The sequence below is a fragment of the Brachyistius frenatus genome, unplaced genomic scaffold (genome assembly GCF_029030835.1).
Source record: "Brachyistius frenatus isolate BFR_SWC_R1_liver_20210118 unplaced genomic scaffold, ASM2903083v1 Contig_60, whole genome shotgun sequence".
NCBI lineage: Eukaryota > Metazoa > Chordata > Actinopteri > Embiotocidae > Brachyistius > Brachyistius frenatus.
The window spans coordinates 1,690,991-1,706,465 of record NW_027210659.1 but is presented as its reverse complement, the minus strand read 5'-3'; the positions used below and the strand labels follow the sequence as shown (position 1 = coordinate 1,706,465).

General features: G+C 40.0%; 1 protein-coding gene and 1 long non-coding RNA gene across 2 annotated transcripts in view; one reads left to right on the top strand and one right to left on the bottom strand.

Annotated features, from left to right (window-relative positions):
- The window catches only part of adamts3 (ADAM metallopeptidase with thrombospondin type 1 motif, 3), a 139,638-nt gene that overhangs the window by 56,756 nt on the left and 67,407 nt on the right, over positions 1 to 15,475 (top strand). The window contains exons 5-6 of the mRNA XM_069705990.1: positions 4,696 to 4,889; positions 14,990 to 15,073. Coding sequence (XP_069562091.1) covers positions 4,696 to 4,889; positions 14,990 to 15,073 — 278 coding nt within the window. The remainder of the gene's footprint in view (positions 1 to 4,695; positions 4,890 to 14,989; positions 15,074 to 15,475) is intronic.
- Positions 1 to 15,475, bottom strand: part of LOC138625223 (uncharacterized) — a 417,346-nt gene that overhangs the window by 372,398 nt on the left and 29,473 nt on the right. The gene's annotated exons all lie outside the window — the stretch shown is intronic.

Genomic DNA, 15,475 nt, shown 5'->3' with positions numbered 1-15,475 from the left:
ATATAGAATGTGCCATGATGGCAATATACTGTATCGGTGTCCCTCTCACTAATGGGGGAATGTGAGCATCTGTGAAAAGTGCAATATGGATATTAATGCCGTCACACAGTAGATTTCCACTCTAGGCTGATGGCGAGTTGCCTGACGCCTACCTCTGTGCCATTTTTAGCCTGCGGCAGCTCTGGCTGGCCTCCTTGCCACCTTGCCGCACAGTGCCACGTGTGGGCAGGCACTGGCCAGCGGCCAGTCTCTTGGGCTTCTACTGGTACTGCATGGTGTGGCTCCCACGGGACTGGGCTGTGGGCCGGGGTGGAGTGAAGTGGAGGGGAAGGGGTGGAGGCTCGTCGCTGACAGAAGCACACTAGCGGTCTTAAGGAGCGCTGCTGAGGGGAAGTCCTGTGCGTTTGAAGTAGGGACCTCAGAAAGCCTGTTTACTCAGGAGGGGGAGGGGGGAGCTGGCCCACTGCACAAAAATGCCTGTGTCATGACGGGAGCGGCAGAGAGGAGGAATGTGCTCTACAATCCCAACACTGTAGGAGCCTGGCCACGGCTGAGGTGGCAGCCATTTCTTCCTATTTATTTTAGCTCCCTCTACACTCAATCACTGGCCCTGTCTGCGGCCCTAAGCATCCATGGAAAAATGAAAAATGGCCAGTGCTTTTATTTATGGCATGAGATTTTCAAGTATTTGCCAGCACAGTATCTTCACCCAATGTGGATGAAATATAAAAAGCTGTGATTCTTTTTTTTTTTTTTTTTTTTTTTACTTTAATTATTTATTTATTCAGGGGAAATTCAAAGAGCGTGGATATGTTTTTTTCAGAAATGCTCTGATTTTCTTCAGGTACAGACATTCATACATGGAGGATCTGAGTGGAATCACAGTTTAGTTTTTCACAATAAATATGTGCAATTACAAAAAAGTGTCCTTGTCATAATTAGTTAATTTGATCAGGTGAGAACTGAACTCAAATGTCCGAAAATGTGCTGATCTTGTACCACTCGATAATGGGTTGATTGGTTATAAATAGATTCTTATATTCTTTAAATTTGATTGATTTGATTTGATTTGAAGACAGAAGAAGGTCATTTCCAGCTGATACAGCCATGAGGTTTAGTTAAATTCACAGAGACTGGAACAAGATTTAATTTGACTTTCCACACTGCCAAACTCTCCAACACAGCAGGTTGACAGCTACCCGAAACGGCTTCAATACAGAAGAAACTTGCCAGTCTGCCTTTGTTTATCAACTCCGAGTTGTTTGTGAATGGGCTGCGTGAACCTACGTGAACCCAATTTTTTTTGTTGAAGGCGTGTGCTGTGCATGCTGGCAGAAGCTTATTGCAGTCTCTAGTTCAACAGAAGATAACCTCCCTCGCCTCTCACTTTATTTTGAGGGTCAGAAAGAAGATGTGATGGTCTTAATCAAAGGAATAAGACCCCATTGGGGAGTCATCACAGACAAACAAACACAGACACACAGGATTCATTCTGTTTACACTTGTAGTTTCACAGGTGGAGGGCATTTGCACTAAGTTGTGCAATCAAATAAGTAGCTTGCAGTCTCTAGTTCTATCATTTTATGTATAGCTATAGCTTTCTTTGATAAGACTGTGAATTGTATGTATACACAGTACATAACAGAACTAGAAACCTGTGATGAAGTTAAACAAAGATTGTATTTAGATGCATCTTCTAACTAAATTTAATTCAATTACCATATTTGAAGATGGATCTTTGATAACTGTCAGAGTTTTGTCAGCATTTAATGCTGACATCACACCATGTATGTGTATAAACAGATTCTCTAGTTGCCAAAAGCCAGATTGAAACCAGCTCGAACATCTGTGGAGAGACCTGAAAATAACAGCTCACAGATGCTTTGTATTCAATCTGATACGGAGGATCTCCCTGCACAAACTGTCCAAATCCAGGTCTGCAAAGCTTGTAGAGACAAACCCACAAGGAAGCTGCAACTGCTGCCAAACGGAGCCCTAATGAATAATAATGAGTGATTTAAGGGCCTGAATAGTTTTTGTTAATTAGAGATGGTAGTTTTTGGTTTTTAATAGATTTGCAAAAATGTCTAAAGGCCTTTGCTTTGTCGTTAAGTGTAGATTGATCAACAAAAGTTAAAATTGTATCATTTAAATAAGCTTCCTGAATTCCCTGTTATAGAAAAATGTATGGTACACATCTCTTAGATTGATGATAGAGTTGGCCTCCAAAAACAAGCTCTGCTGACTAAAAAGGTGTTTTATATTGCTGTCGTCAGAACTACCAATCCCTTTTAATCTTATTTCAATTTCAGGTTATATGAAATAGGACTAAAATGAACCAAAACTAACAAAAAGTACAACCCTCCACTGTGGTTGAAACCGAACAAAACAAAGAGACGGCCTAATCACAGCTTACTGTTGGTCAGTGAAACAAAACAGTCTCGCTCAGAGACACCCTGATGATTCATTCACATCCCTGCCAAGATTTGTTATGCCAACTTTTGAACCTGCAACTCTCCTTTTATGACCAATCGAGCTGCTGATGTCCCAGTGAAGGATTGTTTTAGGTCATATGGAACATTACATTTCCAGTGCTTCCAACTGGAAAGGGATATCTATGGCCTCTCAATCACATTTCAGAGCTGGAGTGGTTTGCTCTGCAGAGGGGACCAGATATAGGAGTTGATATCAGCAATCCTCTCTGAGATTTATGGTAGGAATGGACGGAGCCTTTAAAGTTTACAGCTAAGCAGTATTTGGGGGAACGCTAAGTACTGGCGGTTCTTCCATCAAAAAGGGAAATGTTAAGAATTGAATGGTCTGATTCAGTACCAGGAAATAAGTGCAGAGGGGACAGAGTACTGTCAAGTTAGATAATTCCCTTCATTTTTATATCTAGTGAAGCCAGAAACTTTCTTTGAAGTCATATCACATTTTCTTTTTATATAATCACAGAAGATAATCTTTGAATTGTAAAAATGCTCTAAAATGTCCATAAATTGCCTGTCTTATAGTTCTATTACAGGCAGCGAATCATATCGGCTTTTGTTGGAAAGAAGTGACTTTAGGTTTCAATTACCTGATAGCAATTCGGGCAGCTTATAAACTGTTTTTACTATAGTGTCAGATTGGTTTCATCCTTTGTTTTAACAAAGGATGAAACCAATCTGTGTAAACACTTGTGTCCTTCCACATTCAGAGATTTGGAGCCTAAACATTGGCTTTCTGCATCATAAACTCAAGAGTGTTTATCTGACAAAGCTGACAGCCCAAGGCTTCATAAATAGCCAGCAGGGAATGAACAATGTGAAACAGAAATATAAAAAACAATAGGGCTTTCGCACCATCGGTGCACGGGCCCTAAATATGACGAGTGTTTTTGTGCATCCCCATATTCCTTGGTTTGCTTTAGTTACAGCTCCAAATCCAAATATTGTCAAATTAAAATGATGGACAGCAGAAAAAAAAGCAATTGTGCTTATTTGAGCTGTAGCTGAAGACAAGGAATGGGTATTTTTTTTGTTGTTATCACCAAATGAATAAAACAATAAATTGATTATTGAAAAGCTGTTGCCATTTCAGGACTTTGTGTGTTTTGAAATTGAGCTCTCCCTCCACACTTGGCTTGAAACTGTCTGTCCTTCTCTTTAAATGCCTGCATGGCTTGATCTCCTCCTAGATTCTCTCTCTTTCCATTACATGTGCACTTTGCAGCTGGATTGCATGTGTGTCACGTATCATCACACAAACCAGAAGTGAATTAGAAAGATTGTTTAACTGGTTGAGTAGTGTCCTTGCAAATAGTAAACAAATCCACATCATCACAATTGTTGTGATCAAAAATATATTTTTTTTAAATTTCTCAAAAATGTTGATTTAATTTGCAGAACTTGTTTTTTTTTTTGCATTAAAATTTTAGATATTGCAAATTTAGAAAATAAAAATCCATGTTTTTAACTATTACCTCAGTCATATGTATTAGTCATATATTATGCCCATAAACAAACAACTTCACAGATGTAGCTTGAAATATTTTAGTATAGTTTTTTTGTTTTTTTTCCCCCTCCATGTTTTGAACTTCAAGGCTGGGGAACTTGGGCTGATACAAGTGATGTACAAAACAGTCTGTTACTGCAATATCCTACATCTGTAAAAAAAAAACAAAAAAAAAAACTTGAAATGCTTTTTAAATATTATTAATTCAACAGATACCGTATGCACAAAAACAGTGCTACGGTATCTCTTGCAGCTGGAGGGGTTAATAAAAGTCATGTAATGTAGACATACATACTGTACAACTAGACTGAAGCATAGAAGTGTGAGAATCGGCAGCCCACTTCTCATAAGACCACATTTCCCATATACCCCGTTACTTCTGGTTTTGCTGGGTTTTTTTTCTGGTCAACTGTTTTTGCTGATAATAAATTAGTTGTTAAACCACTTTCTGCTGCATTGCCTTCAGCAGAGCTTCTCTTCATCACTTTTAGTGATTAGAAATTGCTGAATTTTTGCAAACTTGCTTGCCATTGCAAATATTTCCTGACAGTACCAATTGTAGACCAATTGTGATATGACCAATGTGTTTTTGTTGTTTTGATACGATAAATAAAAAGTTGGATTTTGCAAATTTAACAAATTCTAGCTTCTACATATCAAACTTAACACTTAGATCTTGCTGTCTTGGTCTCTGCACAGAACCAGAGATGGATTTCACCGGGACCCTTGACTCTGTAACCCGACAAGTCAACGAGACTGTCCACCACCGCCGTCGTAGGGATGCTGGGGACGACGACTACAACATTGAAATCCTCCTGGGAGTCGATGACTCGGTGGTTCGATTTCACGGCAAGGAGCACGTGCAGAATTACCTCCTAACTCTGATGAACATCGTAAGTCACTACAACCCTTTTGTTATTGATAGTATGAATGCTCCCATATTGCTCCACTTGAACCCTGAGAGTCTAAAAGTCTAAGTGCTGAGCCAGGCGCATTTGTATTTTGATACAGCACAGGGGACTTCTTCTGCGCTTGTGCCGAGTTGCTATTGTGGCTCAACATAAATCCGGCTGTACCGAGATCATAGACAGGTTTTGTTGAACATCCCACGTATTTCATCCCACAAACGTGAATGATTATAATAATATTTTTTTTTAATACCGTATAAACTCATCAAAAAAAAAAAAAAAAAAAAAAAAATCAAGCTGACTCTTGTCTATTGAATTCGATGTGAATCAGGCTGTTAGTGCATGTCATGACACAGCAGCCAATCTCAGCCATCAACTATAAAAGGCGACTCGGGTTAGTTACAAGTACAGATATATTGTAATTAAAATACACAAAATTCTAAATCCATTTCACCTTCCTTATCTGGGTTAGTCATAGTGCATGGCCATGGAGTGTCACATTGTGTCCTTTGTGCATGAAAGCTTAGGTCACCTTCAATTAATATTATAAAAGATAATTGAGGCCAGAATTTCTCATCTGTAAAATAGAAGTTTTGAGAGAGGTCCTTCATATTATATCCTTGAACCGCTTCTTACACTGGGCAGTGGTTCACAGGTCACAATACAGCTAATCTTTGTTAACAATAACAGCAGGACATTAAATGCATCTGTATCCTTCAATTTGAAATTTGCACAGTTGTTTACACCAAGATGCCCAAAGTGCCCTTCTCTAAAAATGTATTCTGCCTTTCAAACACAAACGTATTTGTGCGTGTGCCATTAAATGCCTAGCACGGTTTATCCCAACGTTTGTACATCCGTTTAGGGTGTTGTTGCAATTCAGCAGGGTCATTTAGTCAAGATACGCTTCATTGGTATTTTGCAATGGATTCAGACCATCATTTGTGTTGAGAGGCAAATTAGAATTGCAGAGTTTACTCATCAGATTGTCACAGTTGCCACAGAAAATCCTCACTAGTGTTAGAGGAAATTAGCCATATGTGCCACAGTTTCCTGGCTGCATGGTGAAGTGTTCTCTTAACAAGACATGGTAATGCACATGGAAAAGCAGGCAGAACACATCCGCTCACCTATTTTCATGCTTTCTGTGGAGAGAGACGTTACTCAGGAAGCTGCAGCTGCCATTCCTCAAGGCAGCAGATGATCAAAGCCTCCCCAAGCTGCCGGGGATGGGTTGAGGATGGTTCTATAGCATGTACATATTCTGAGACATCATTCTTTTTGTATCGTTGATGAAATGTTGTGGGGACTTGAAACAAAAGGAAGTTGGCAACAAGCTCACATGATGTGTTCCTGATGTAATTCCATGTTTTCTGTCAAGTTATTGTTGCAGAAATATTTTCAATAGCATGATTACATAATTGTATTCATATCATTTCTCTGCAGTATTCCTTTGTCTGTATTGCGTTTTAATTTGATCTGAGAATGTAGGGGAAGACAGGATTGTCGCTCATGCCGTGGCTGGCTTTATTTTTGGTGATAATCTGTTATAATACTGTGACAAACATCTTTGCCATCACCGGGGTTCCGTCAGCACGAACGAACAACACTCAGCGTAAGTACCGTTCAACGTGTTTATTCTAACAACAACTAGGATAAGATACCGTACCTCCCTCCGTCCAACTGCACACTTCCCTGGGTTGGCGGTGAGCCCAGCCTGCCTCAGGTACTCCAGCACTGCGCCCACCCGCTGCACATGCTTCGCCCAGGTGGTGCTGTGGATGACGACATCATTCAGGTAGGCGGCAGCATATGCAGCATGTGGACGCAGCACCTGGTCCATGAGGCGTTGGAACGTGGCACAGCACACACACACCGCATGACTTTGTCTGTCCTGAATGCTGAAACCCGGGCCAATCTGTTCCCAAGATTAGGAGGTGCGCAAGGAGGGAGCTAACCGCAACCTTTACTCTATGTTTTTTCCACAGATATCTAATTTCTACTGACATAATGGGATAATCATGAACATCCCCATGCACACACCTAATGTTCATACACAATGCCTCCACCAACGCCCCGGGCCGGACCAGGGTCTGGTGAATCATAGATCGTGTACAGCCAGAATCCACCATTGACTGATGTACACCCACCTGGATCCTTACCGGAACGCGGTATGTCCCCCCTGGACCGGGGGAGGGTGTTGGGGGGCCGGCAACTCTGATCACCTGGCCTACGTCCATGAGTGGATACTCCTTCTGGCAGTGTCCGGGCCGCCCACACCTCCAACATCCCTGCCCTGATGTCTGAGGGGCCCCCTGTAGGTTGGGAAGTGTGCCTGTAGCCGCTGGGACCTGTGGAGACACGACATGAGGGAGAGGGTGAGACCACGGAGCTGCAGTGGTCGAGCCGGGAGCTGTGGCTGGAACCTCCTCCGAGGGGCAGGAATCGGCCGAGCGGGACCCCACGAGCGACTGCCATCTTCCTGACCGCAGGGGTGGACCGTGAGGTGGTCGTTTGGTCGCAAGAGCCAAGCGAACAACACTCAGCCAAAGTACCGTTCAACGTGTTTATTCTAACACAACAACTTCACATCAATGTCCGTGCGCGCTTCCGCCGAGCAGCCAATCACCCGAAACACATCTGTCTGCAGCCATCCTGCTGCTCATTCTCTCCAGGAGTGCGCCCCGTCTGGTGTCCTGCTACTCGGTTTTATGCAGGAAGAGAGGGACAATCAGGGATTCGATTCAGCTGGGCCAATTAAGCCTCTCCCAGGCACCGTTCCCTGAACCAATCAGTCCCTCCTGCAGCTGAGCCAAACCATGCCTCACTACCACAAATACTTTATCGTACACTTTGGCTTTATATTGTGTTTTGGAAATAAAAGCAGTTTATTTGAAAGATTATATGAATACTGGACCCTGATTGGCTGCCATTGCTATTGAAAGGAGGTACAGAGGGTAAAATAAGTATTGAACACGTCACCATTTTTGGCATGACATTTTCACCAGATGTTGTTAACAATGCAAGTAATCCATACATACAAAGAAACCAAAACAAATAAGTTCCAAAATTAAGTTATGTGTAATAATGTGAAATGACACAGGGAAAAAGTATTGATCACATGAAGAAAGGGAGGTGCAAAAAGGCATGGAAAGCCAAGGCAACGGCTGAAATCTATTAGTAAATAGAAAGCAATCTGGCCCCTTGTCAGTGCAAATTAATATCAGCTTGTTCAGGCCCAACTAATGGCCTATAAAATGGTGTCTCATTACCAAGGTGTCACTCAAGAAACATCTAATAATGGGTAAAAGCAAAGAGCTTGCGCAAGACCTTTGCAACCCTATTGTTGCAAAACATACTGGTGGTGTTGGTTACAGATGTATTTCTAAACTTCTGAATGTTCCAGTGAGCACTGCTGGGGCCATAATCCAGAAGTGCAAAGAACATCATTTCACCATAAACTGGCCACGACCAGGTGCTCCTCGCAGGATTTCTGACAGAGGAGTGAAAAGAATTATCAGAAGAGTTGTCCAAGAACCAAGGACCATTTGTGGAGAGCTTCAGAAAGACCTGGGAGTAGCAGGTACAATTGTCTCAAAGAAAACAATAAGTAATGCACTCAACCTCCATGGCCTGTCTGCACGCTCATCATGCAAGACTCCATCGCTGAAGACAAAGCATGTTGGAGCTCGTTTAAAGTTTGCTGCACAACATTTGGACAAGCCTGTGAAATACTGGGAGAATATAGTCTGGTCAGATGAGAGCAAAATTGAACTCTTTGGATGCCATAATACACATCATGTTTGGAGGACAAATGACACTGGACATCACCCTAAAAACACCACACCAACAGTGAAGTTTGGAGGTGGGAACATCATGGTGTGGGGTTGCTTTCAGCTTACGGTACTGGCAAACTTCACATAATTGAAGGAAGGATGAATGGAAAAAGGTACCGAGACATTCTTGATAAAAATCTGCTGCCATCTGCCAGGATGATGAAAATGAAATGAGGGTGGACATTTCAGCAAGACAATGATCCCAAACACACAGCCAAGGCAACTCTCAATTGGTTTCAGAGAAAGAAAATAAAGCTGCTACAATGGCCGAGCCAATCACCTGACTTCAATCCATTTGAAAATCTATGGAAAGAACTGAAGATCAGAGTTCATAAAAGAGACTCACGGAACCTTCAAGATTTGAAGACTGTTTGTGTGGAAGAATGGGCCAGAAAAATGGTGACATGCTCAATACTTATTTTACCTGCTGTAAATCTGAAGGGTGGCTCACTAGAAAGATGTCAGTAGTTTGTTTGTCTATGGCAGCCAATCAATGCTTTGTTTCCTGCCGTTTTAATTATATAATACAATGTTTATTTTATAAAGAGCCATATTTATTTACAGGAAAAAATAAGGAATGATAAAAGTAAAAAAAATACTAATTTCAGAGTTAAAAAAAAAAATGCTTGAAACTTCTTGAGTCAAAATAGTGAGTCAAAATATCAAACCAATTTACAATTACCTTGGACTGATCAAATTATTTTGTCCTATAAAGTCAAAACGTGGTTCTACTATCTCAGGAAATTGAAATTTCATCATTTTTACTTTGTAAAAACTGATGATGAGTTGACTGCATCTTTGTATCTTAACTCTGGTTACATACCTTCATCATTTATAATATCTTGAAATATTCATGTAGTGTCTCATGACTATTGAGTCAAAGTCTGAACTTTGACTCACAAGTCATAAGTCATAATTTTGACTTAAACATTTGAACTGTTTTGTTGTTATACTTGGCTTTATTTAGTTTTTACATCTAATAATTTTGACCTGGTACCTAGTTAATATCTTACCATTCACAATTTAACTATGGCATACAATATAGCAGAATTCAACATTTAGATTTACTATACCATCATTTTGAGCAATTACATTTGTATTAATAATAATACATATATATAATAATAACATATTTGTTCTTTTCCTGGGATGAATGGACTTCCATAATTTAATGATAGATAAATCCTGCAGGGCTGCCAGGTGTCCTCAGGTTTAGGGAACAGACCACAAGCAAGCCAAGATTTCTCCTGTTTGGTGTTATGCCATTTCCTTTCTCTGTTCAATACACTATATGTGTAACGTATAACATATTTATCCTTTAATTTCCTCCTAATCAACCGTTTTCTAAAATCACTCCCTTCTCTTTTCAATCTACCAAGTCGTGTCTCTCATTGGCCACAGTGTCTGGCGCTGATTATATTATGAGGTTATTGATGGTGTTTTCCAATAGAGGCCCCTGCTGGCTTCGTTTGGAAGCAGCTATGTCTCTGACCTCTGACCATGATTACTGTGATTGACAGCATTGTCTAGTTCCAACCTGCCATGTCCGTTTATCTGGACCACTCTGCAGCTCTGGTTCTCTCTAACTAGCCCTACACTCACAGCATCTCTCTCACCCTCTCTGGTCCTCTCTCACTGCAGACACACACACTGGATCTGCAGGTACAGCCTTGTGTTGACTTCACCTCCTCTCTACTATGCTATCCTTCTCTTTTGTACCTTCTCTTTTCTGTCTTCTCACTTCTCCTCCATTTTATCTCAAAGTTGTAAATGTATGTATATATTTTTGGTACTATCCAAAGAGCAGTGGCGGTAAAAGTTGACATAATTTGAGGGACACCAGATAAATCTCTGGGGCCTTCATGCAATTATAGATGATAACGTTATATGTACATGTATTGACATTAAACCATAAATAAAGATGTTTAAAAGGGAGAAAAAAAAATCTCCCTTTCTGCTAACTCAGAACTCTGACACGTGATCCAGACTACACATTGCTTTTGTCATCAGAAGTCAAAAAGGTTGAAATAAAGCTGTCAAATAAATGTAGCTGAGAAATCCTCAAAGAAAGCACAGGTACTTCAAAGCTGTACACTTGAGTAAATTTCAGAAGGGAAAAAAAAGACGACGAGAAAAGCTCTGTGGCAGTGATGGAAAGTCTTTCAAACCTTTTTCTTCTGTCCTCTTTGCTTCTAATGCATTTTTTTTCTTTTTGTTTTAACTTCTCCCTTTCACCTCTGTGCCCCATTTACATTCCCCCCTTTATCTCTCCTCTTCAATTCTCTATTCTTACATCTTTCCTCTTTTCTTTCCTGTCTTTTTTCCTTCTTAATTTGTCTTCTATTCCTTTCCACTATTCTGTTCTCTACTTTCATCGTCTCATTTCATTTTGTTTTTGTTTTGTTTTTCTTTCTCCGCTTCCTCTTTTCCTCTCCTCTCTTCTTTCATCTTATCCTCTGTCCTTTCTTCCCCTGCCCCCTTCTCGTTTCTTCTTCCTCTCCTCTCGCCTCTCTTCTTCCTTTCTCTCCTTCTCTCCTCTAGATTTGTTCTGTCTTTTCTTTGCTCCTCTGTTCATAATCTACACTCATTGTCTCATTTTCAACAATTCCTCATCAGTCTTTCCCCTCTCTTTTTCTCATTGTTTTGTTATTTCACCCGCCCTCCCCTCTTTTTTTTTTTTTTTTTTTTTACAGTAATACCCTTCTCCTACCAGACCTGATTTTCAGGGAAGCTCTTGCAGACAAACACACTGTGCCTTAATCTATGTGGTAGAGCCCAAGTATTATATTTGGTCCTCAATCTAAGAAATGAGATAAGAATTAAGTCTCTTGTTGTCACATGCTTTGTCATTAATGAGACTCCTTTAGTGATTTCTGATTTTCTGTTGCTCTGCATGACACACATGCTCTCATAACATGCATGGCTGCCCAATACATTCAGCTCTCTCTGAAATCCAATTTTAAATTCATGCTTCACTCAATTGTATATTCACACATTCTGTAAAAATAGTGTCATGATATCACTCAATACATTCACTATCCAATATTTCAAAATCTTTGTGTATAGTTTTGATTTTATGAGCCTCTTTTTGTTAAATTTTATAACTAGATATTTTCCAATACTATTTTGATCTGTCTTGGTGTAACACCACTGTAACAGTGAAGGGGATGTGTGCCTTGAAGGTTTTAACATTTCTATTTTTGGATCTTTTTTTCCCCAGTACTCTTGAATTAAGATTGTGGCTGATCACGATGGATCTAATTTAGTCTTTGTTGTGCACATGAAAGGACACACACAGAGATAACACTGCTTCACCTTTTACCATCAATTTTCGCTCTGTAGGCTGTCAGAGATCGGTAACAGCTTCAGATTTCCTTTTCTCTCCTGAAATTGTTGGGTGGAAAATATAACACATCGCCTCAATCACCATAAAGGGCTCCAGTTAAAAGTTGTGTCCTGTGCAATCCTTTGATTACACCACTAACCAAATAAGATCAAACAATTGGATATTCTTTGTCAAGATGATAATCTGCATTTTTGGAATCTGAAGGAAAACATACAAATTCAGTGTCTGAGTTGAACTAATTATATATAAGGTCAGCCAAAAGCAAACAAACCAAAAAAAACACCCATCGTAGAAACCACCCATGACATAGGAAGAAGTTGGAAGCAGAAGTTACACATTTATTTCTTCTGACTTTACCCAAAAAATGTCAAAATAGGACAAACCGTAAGTAATACATGAATTTTGTGGACCTCTGTTGGTGACATTTAGGTACTACAACAACATTTACATTTGAACTGTATACTGAGTGATCAGTGTATTAGGTACACTTGCAGTTTAGTTTATAATACCAGATAATAACAAATGGCAGCCTTGTGGAGATTATAATGGTCCAAATTGTTACTTGTTAGTTTATGTGGTCACTTGATGGTTGGTCTGTACTGCACTGTACAGAATGGTATTTTTAAAAAACGTTGTACCCCTCCACACATCTCATTGCAGGATCAAATATTACTATAGAGTTTAATCAACACCTGCACTCTGACACAATGTAAATATACATCATCTCCTTTCAGGTTTTTCTGCCAGATTTTGGACCCTGACTGTTAAGATTTTCTCCCATGGTCACCTCTCGTCACTACAAAGGAAAGTGGTGGGGACCATCATCCATCCATGCTCTGTAATACTTGCAGTGGAGGTCATTTAGTTGATATGCGTGGAGGTACACATCAGGACAGACATTCTGTTACAGTGTGACACACGGAGAATGTCTATGAAACAAATTATATACAGTTGGGGAAGCAACCACGTTAGTGGTTTTGAAGGGCACACTCATCAATAGACTGCCCTGCTCCCCTCTCCACCGATGTATTGCTGCCATTTTTAGCTTATACGCCAGTGAACATTAGCTGAATGCAAGGATGTGAGTCCGACCATGATGTGTGGGGGAAGCTGTTAAATTACAGCATTATGAAGAACCTTTGGGATCAAGCAGATCAGTGTGTGGGTTAACAAATAGTGTAATTTTAACTCTGCCTCCGAAGTTGGGGCTCCCAGTGCAGCCTGTGGAGCAATGATTAAGCTTCATGATCAGCAGCATTTATTTGTCTTCTTTTCGAAGACCCAATCTGTGGCAGATGTCACATTCAGGCAGGTTGTTGCTTCATACATTTCAAAGTCATGCAATCTGCTGAACCATTAGTTAAATGGTAGTTTGTTGTCCTGTTGTTCTAGATTGCACCCCGTCAAAAAGTCAATAAGGCAAAAACAATGCTCCGAGGACAATTTAGCATGTGATTATATACTGCTAGAATATTTTTTTTCCACCTCCTCTACTCTGTGTTGAGAACACTGACATATTGTGCAATGAGGTGCACGAGCTCTGAGAAATCACTGGCCCAGAGAAAATCAGACCTACTGTGACGCTGCCTTTCATTTCAGTCCACATGCTCCTTGCTGCTAACTAGGTCTTCCCATATAGAGAGAGCCAGAGAGCAGGACAATATGTTAAATTGTTCACCGATTTGATTACTACGTACTGTAGGGTCAATCAGTCACGGGCAAAACAACAGTGTTGAAGACGGGCTTATGGGCAGCCACACAACTTACTGTGAGCCTTAAAGGTTAGATGTCAATAAAATATCTATTGTCCTTGTTTCCAGTTGTGATTGGAAAGGGCATGAACTCTCTGAGAAATTCACAATATAATAATGATTAGTATAATTATAAAGCAACACTATAACATCTTGTCCCATTTTGTATTATAATATAATATAATTTAATATAATGTAACTTCAAAATTCAGAAACTCACACACTCTGCATCTTCAGGTAGATAAATAAGGCTGCACATGGATTAATATAAAGAGCAAAATCTCATCAGTGTATTTAATATATTTCAGGCACCTGATGATAAGAGGACATTTTATTCCTCAGACTGACTAAAAACACATACTGTAATATGTCTTTGAAAAATACTAATGTAAACAGCTAAAAATGGGGCATTGGAACTTGTGTGCTTGACAAAAAACTCACTTTACCGTTCTAATGGAGAATTAAGCCGATCAACATTAGTCAGTCTGCCTGTGTAGAGTCCATTGCTGGCGAGGCTCGCTGATTCACCCAGTTCTCTTTACACTACTTCCGAGGCTGCAGGGTACGAAGTCGTCCTGAATACTAAAAAGCCTCCATTACATGCTCCTGTTTTAGTTTCCCTGTTCTCTTCTTTCTCTTTACAGACAAAAATGTGAATCCTGAAACAAATCTGATGTTCATGTCCGACAGCATGTTTGCATTCATTAGTTTTCATAAATCCTGAAAATGGTAATGTGTATAAACATATGATTTGCGTATCAAATCAAACATTCCATTTCATTGAATACTTGCCAGTTTGGCAAACTGCAGGCACCTTTATTTAGATTCTGATTGACTTTTTTTTTTTTCTCGAATGGCAACCATGTCTTGCAAAGAACAAAGCCATGATGATAGGTCGCTCCCCCTCACTGGATTCATCGGCTCTATCAATGACACAAAGTAGTGGTTGCATAGGTCATTGATTGCAGTTATTCATGAAGTACTTTGTGAAGGATGGTTTATTTCTCCCACTCTCTTCCCACAGTGAGTGAAAATTAAAGGCACAGACTTAACAACATGCGGGGGGGAGTCCAATGACAAGAATGCCTTATGAAGTGCTATTTGAGCTAATGGACAACCTCAGATTGATAATATCTTCTCCCTGATTCTTAGGTGAATGAGATTTACCATGACGAGTCTCTGGGAGTCCACATCAACGTGGTCCTGGTGAGGATGATCATGCTGGGGTACGCAAAGGTGAGTTTCACACTTTATCTGCCTGTTTTCTTTCAATGCAGATAAATATAGAACATTCGGACAGGAAAGCGTTTGCCACGCAGAATGCAGCATGATGACTGTGTTGGAGAAGACTGTACAGCTGCTGACAAACAGAAGAAATGCTTATCTACATTGTGAATGGAGGTTGATCAAATCATTAAAAAAAAAAACCTTCATAATAATAATAATCATTATTTTGCAAAAAGTGATTATTTTCATTTAAGATTAAATCAATATAAAAAATGTTTTTTAAATTAAATTGTCTTTACAGAGCCAAAGGTTGTTTGCCTTCACTTTGCATGTAGGTGCACAGCTACAGTGTGGTGCCACTAAACACTTTAGTCAATAGACTGAATTTAGAAATTAGATTAATTTGAAGTC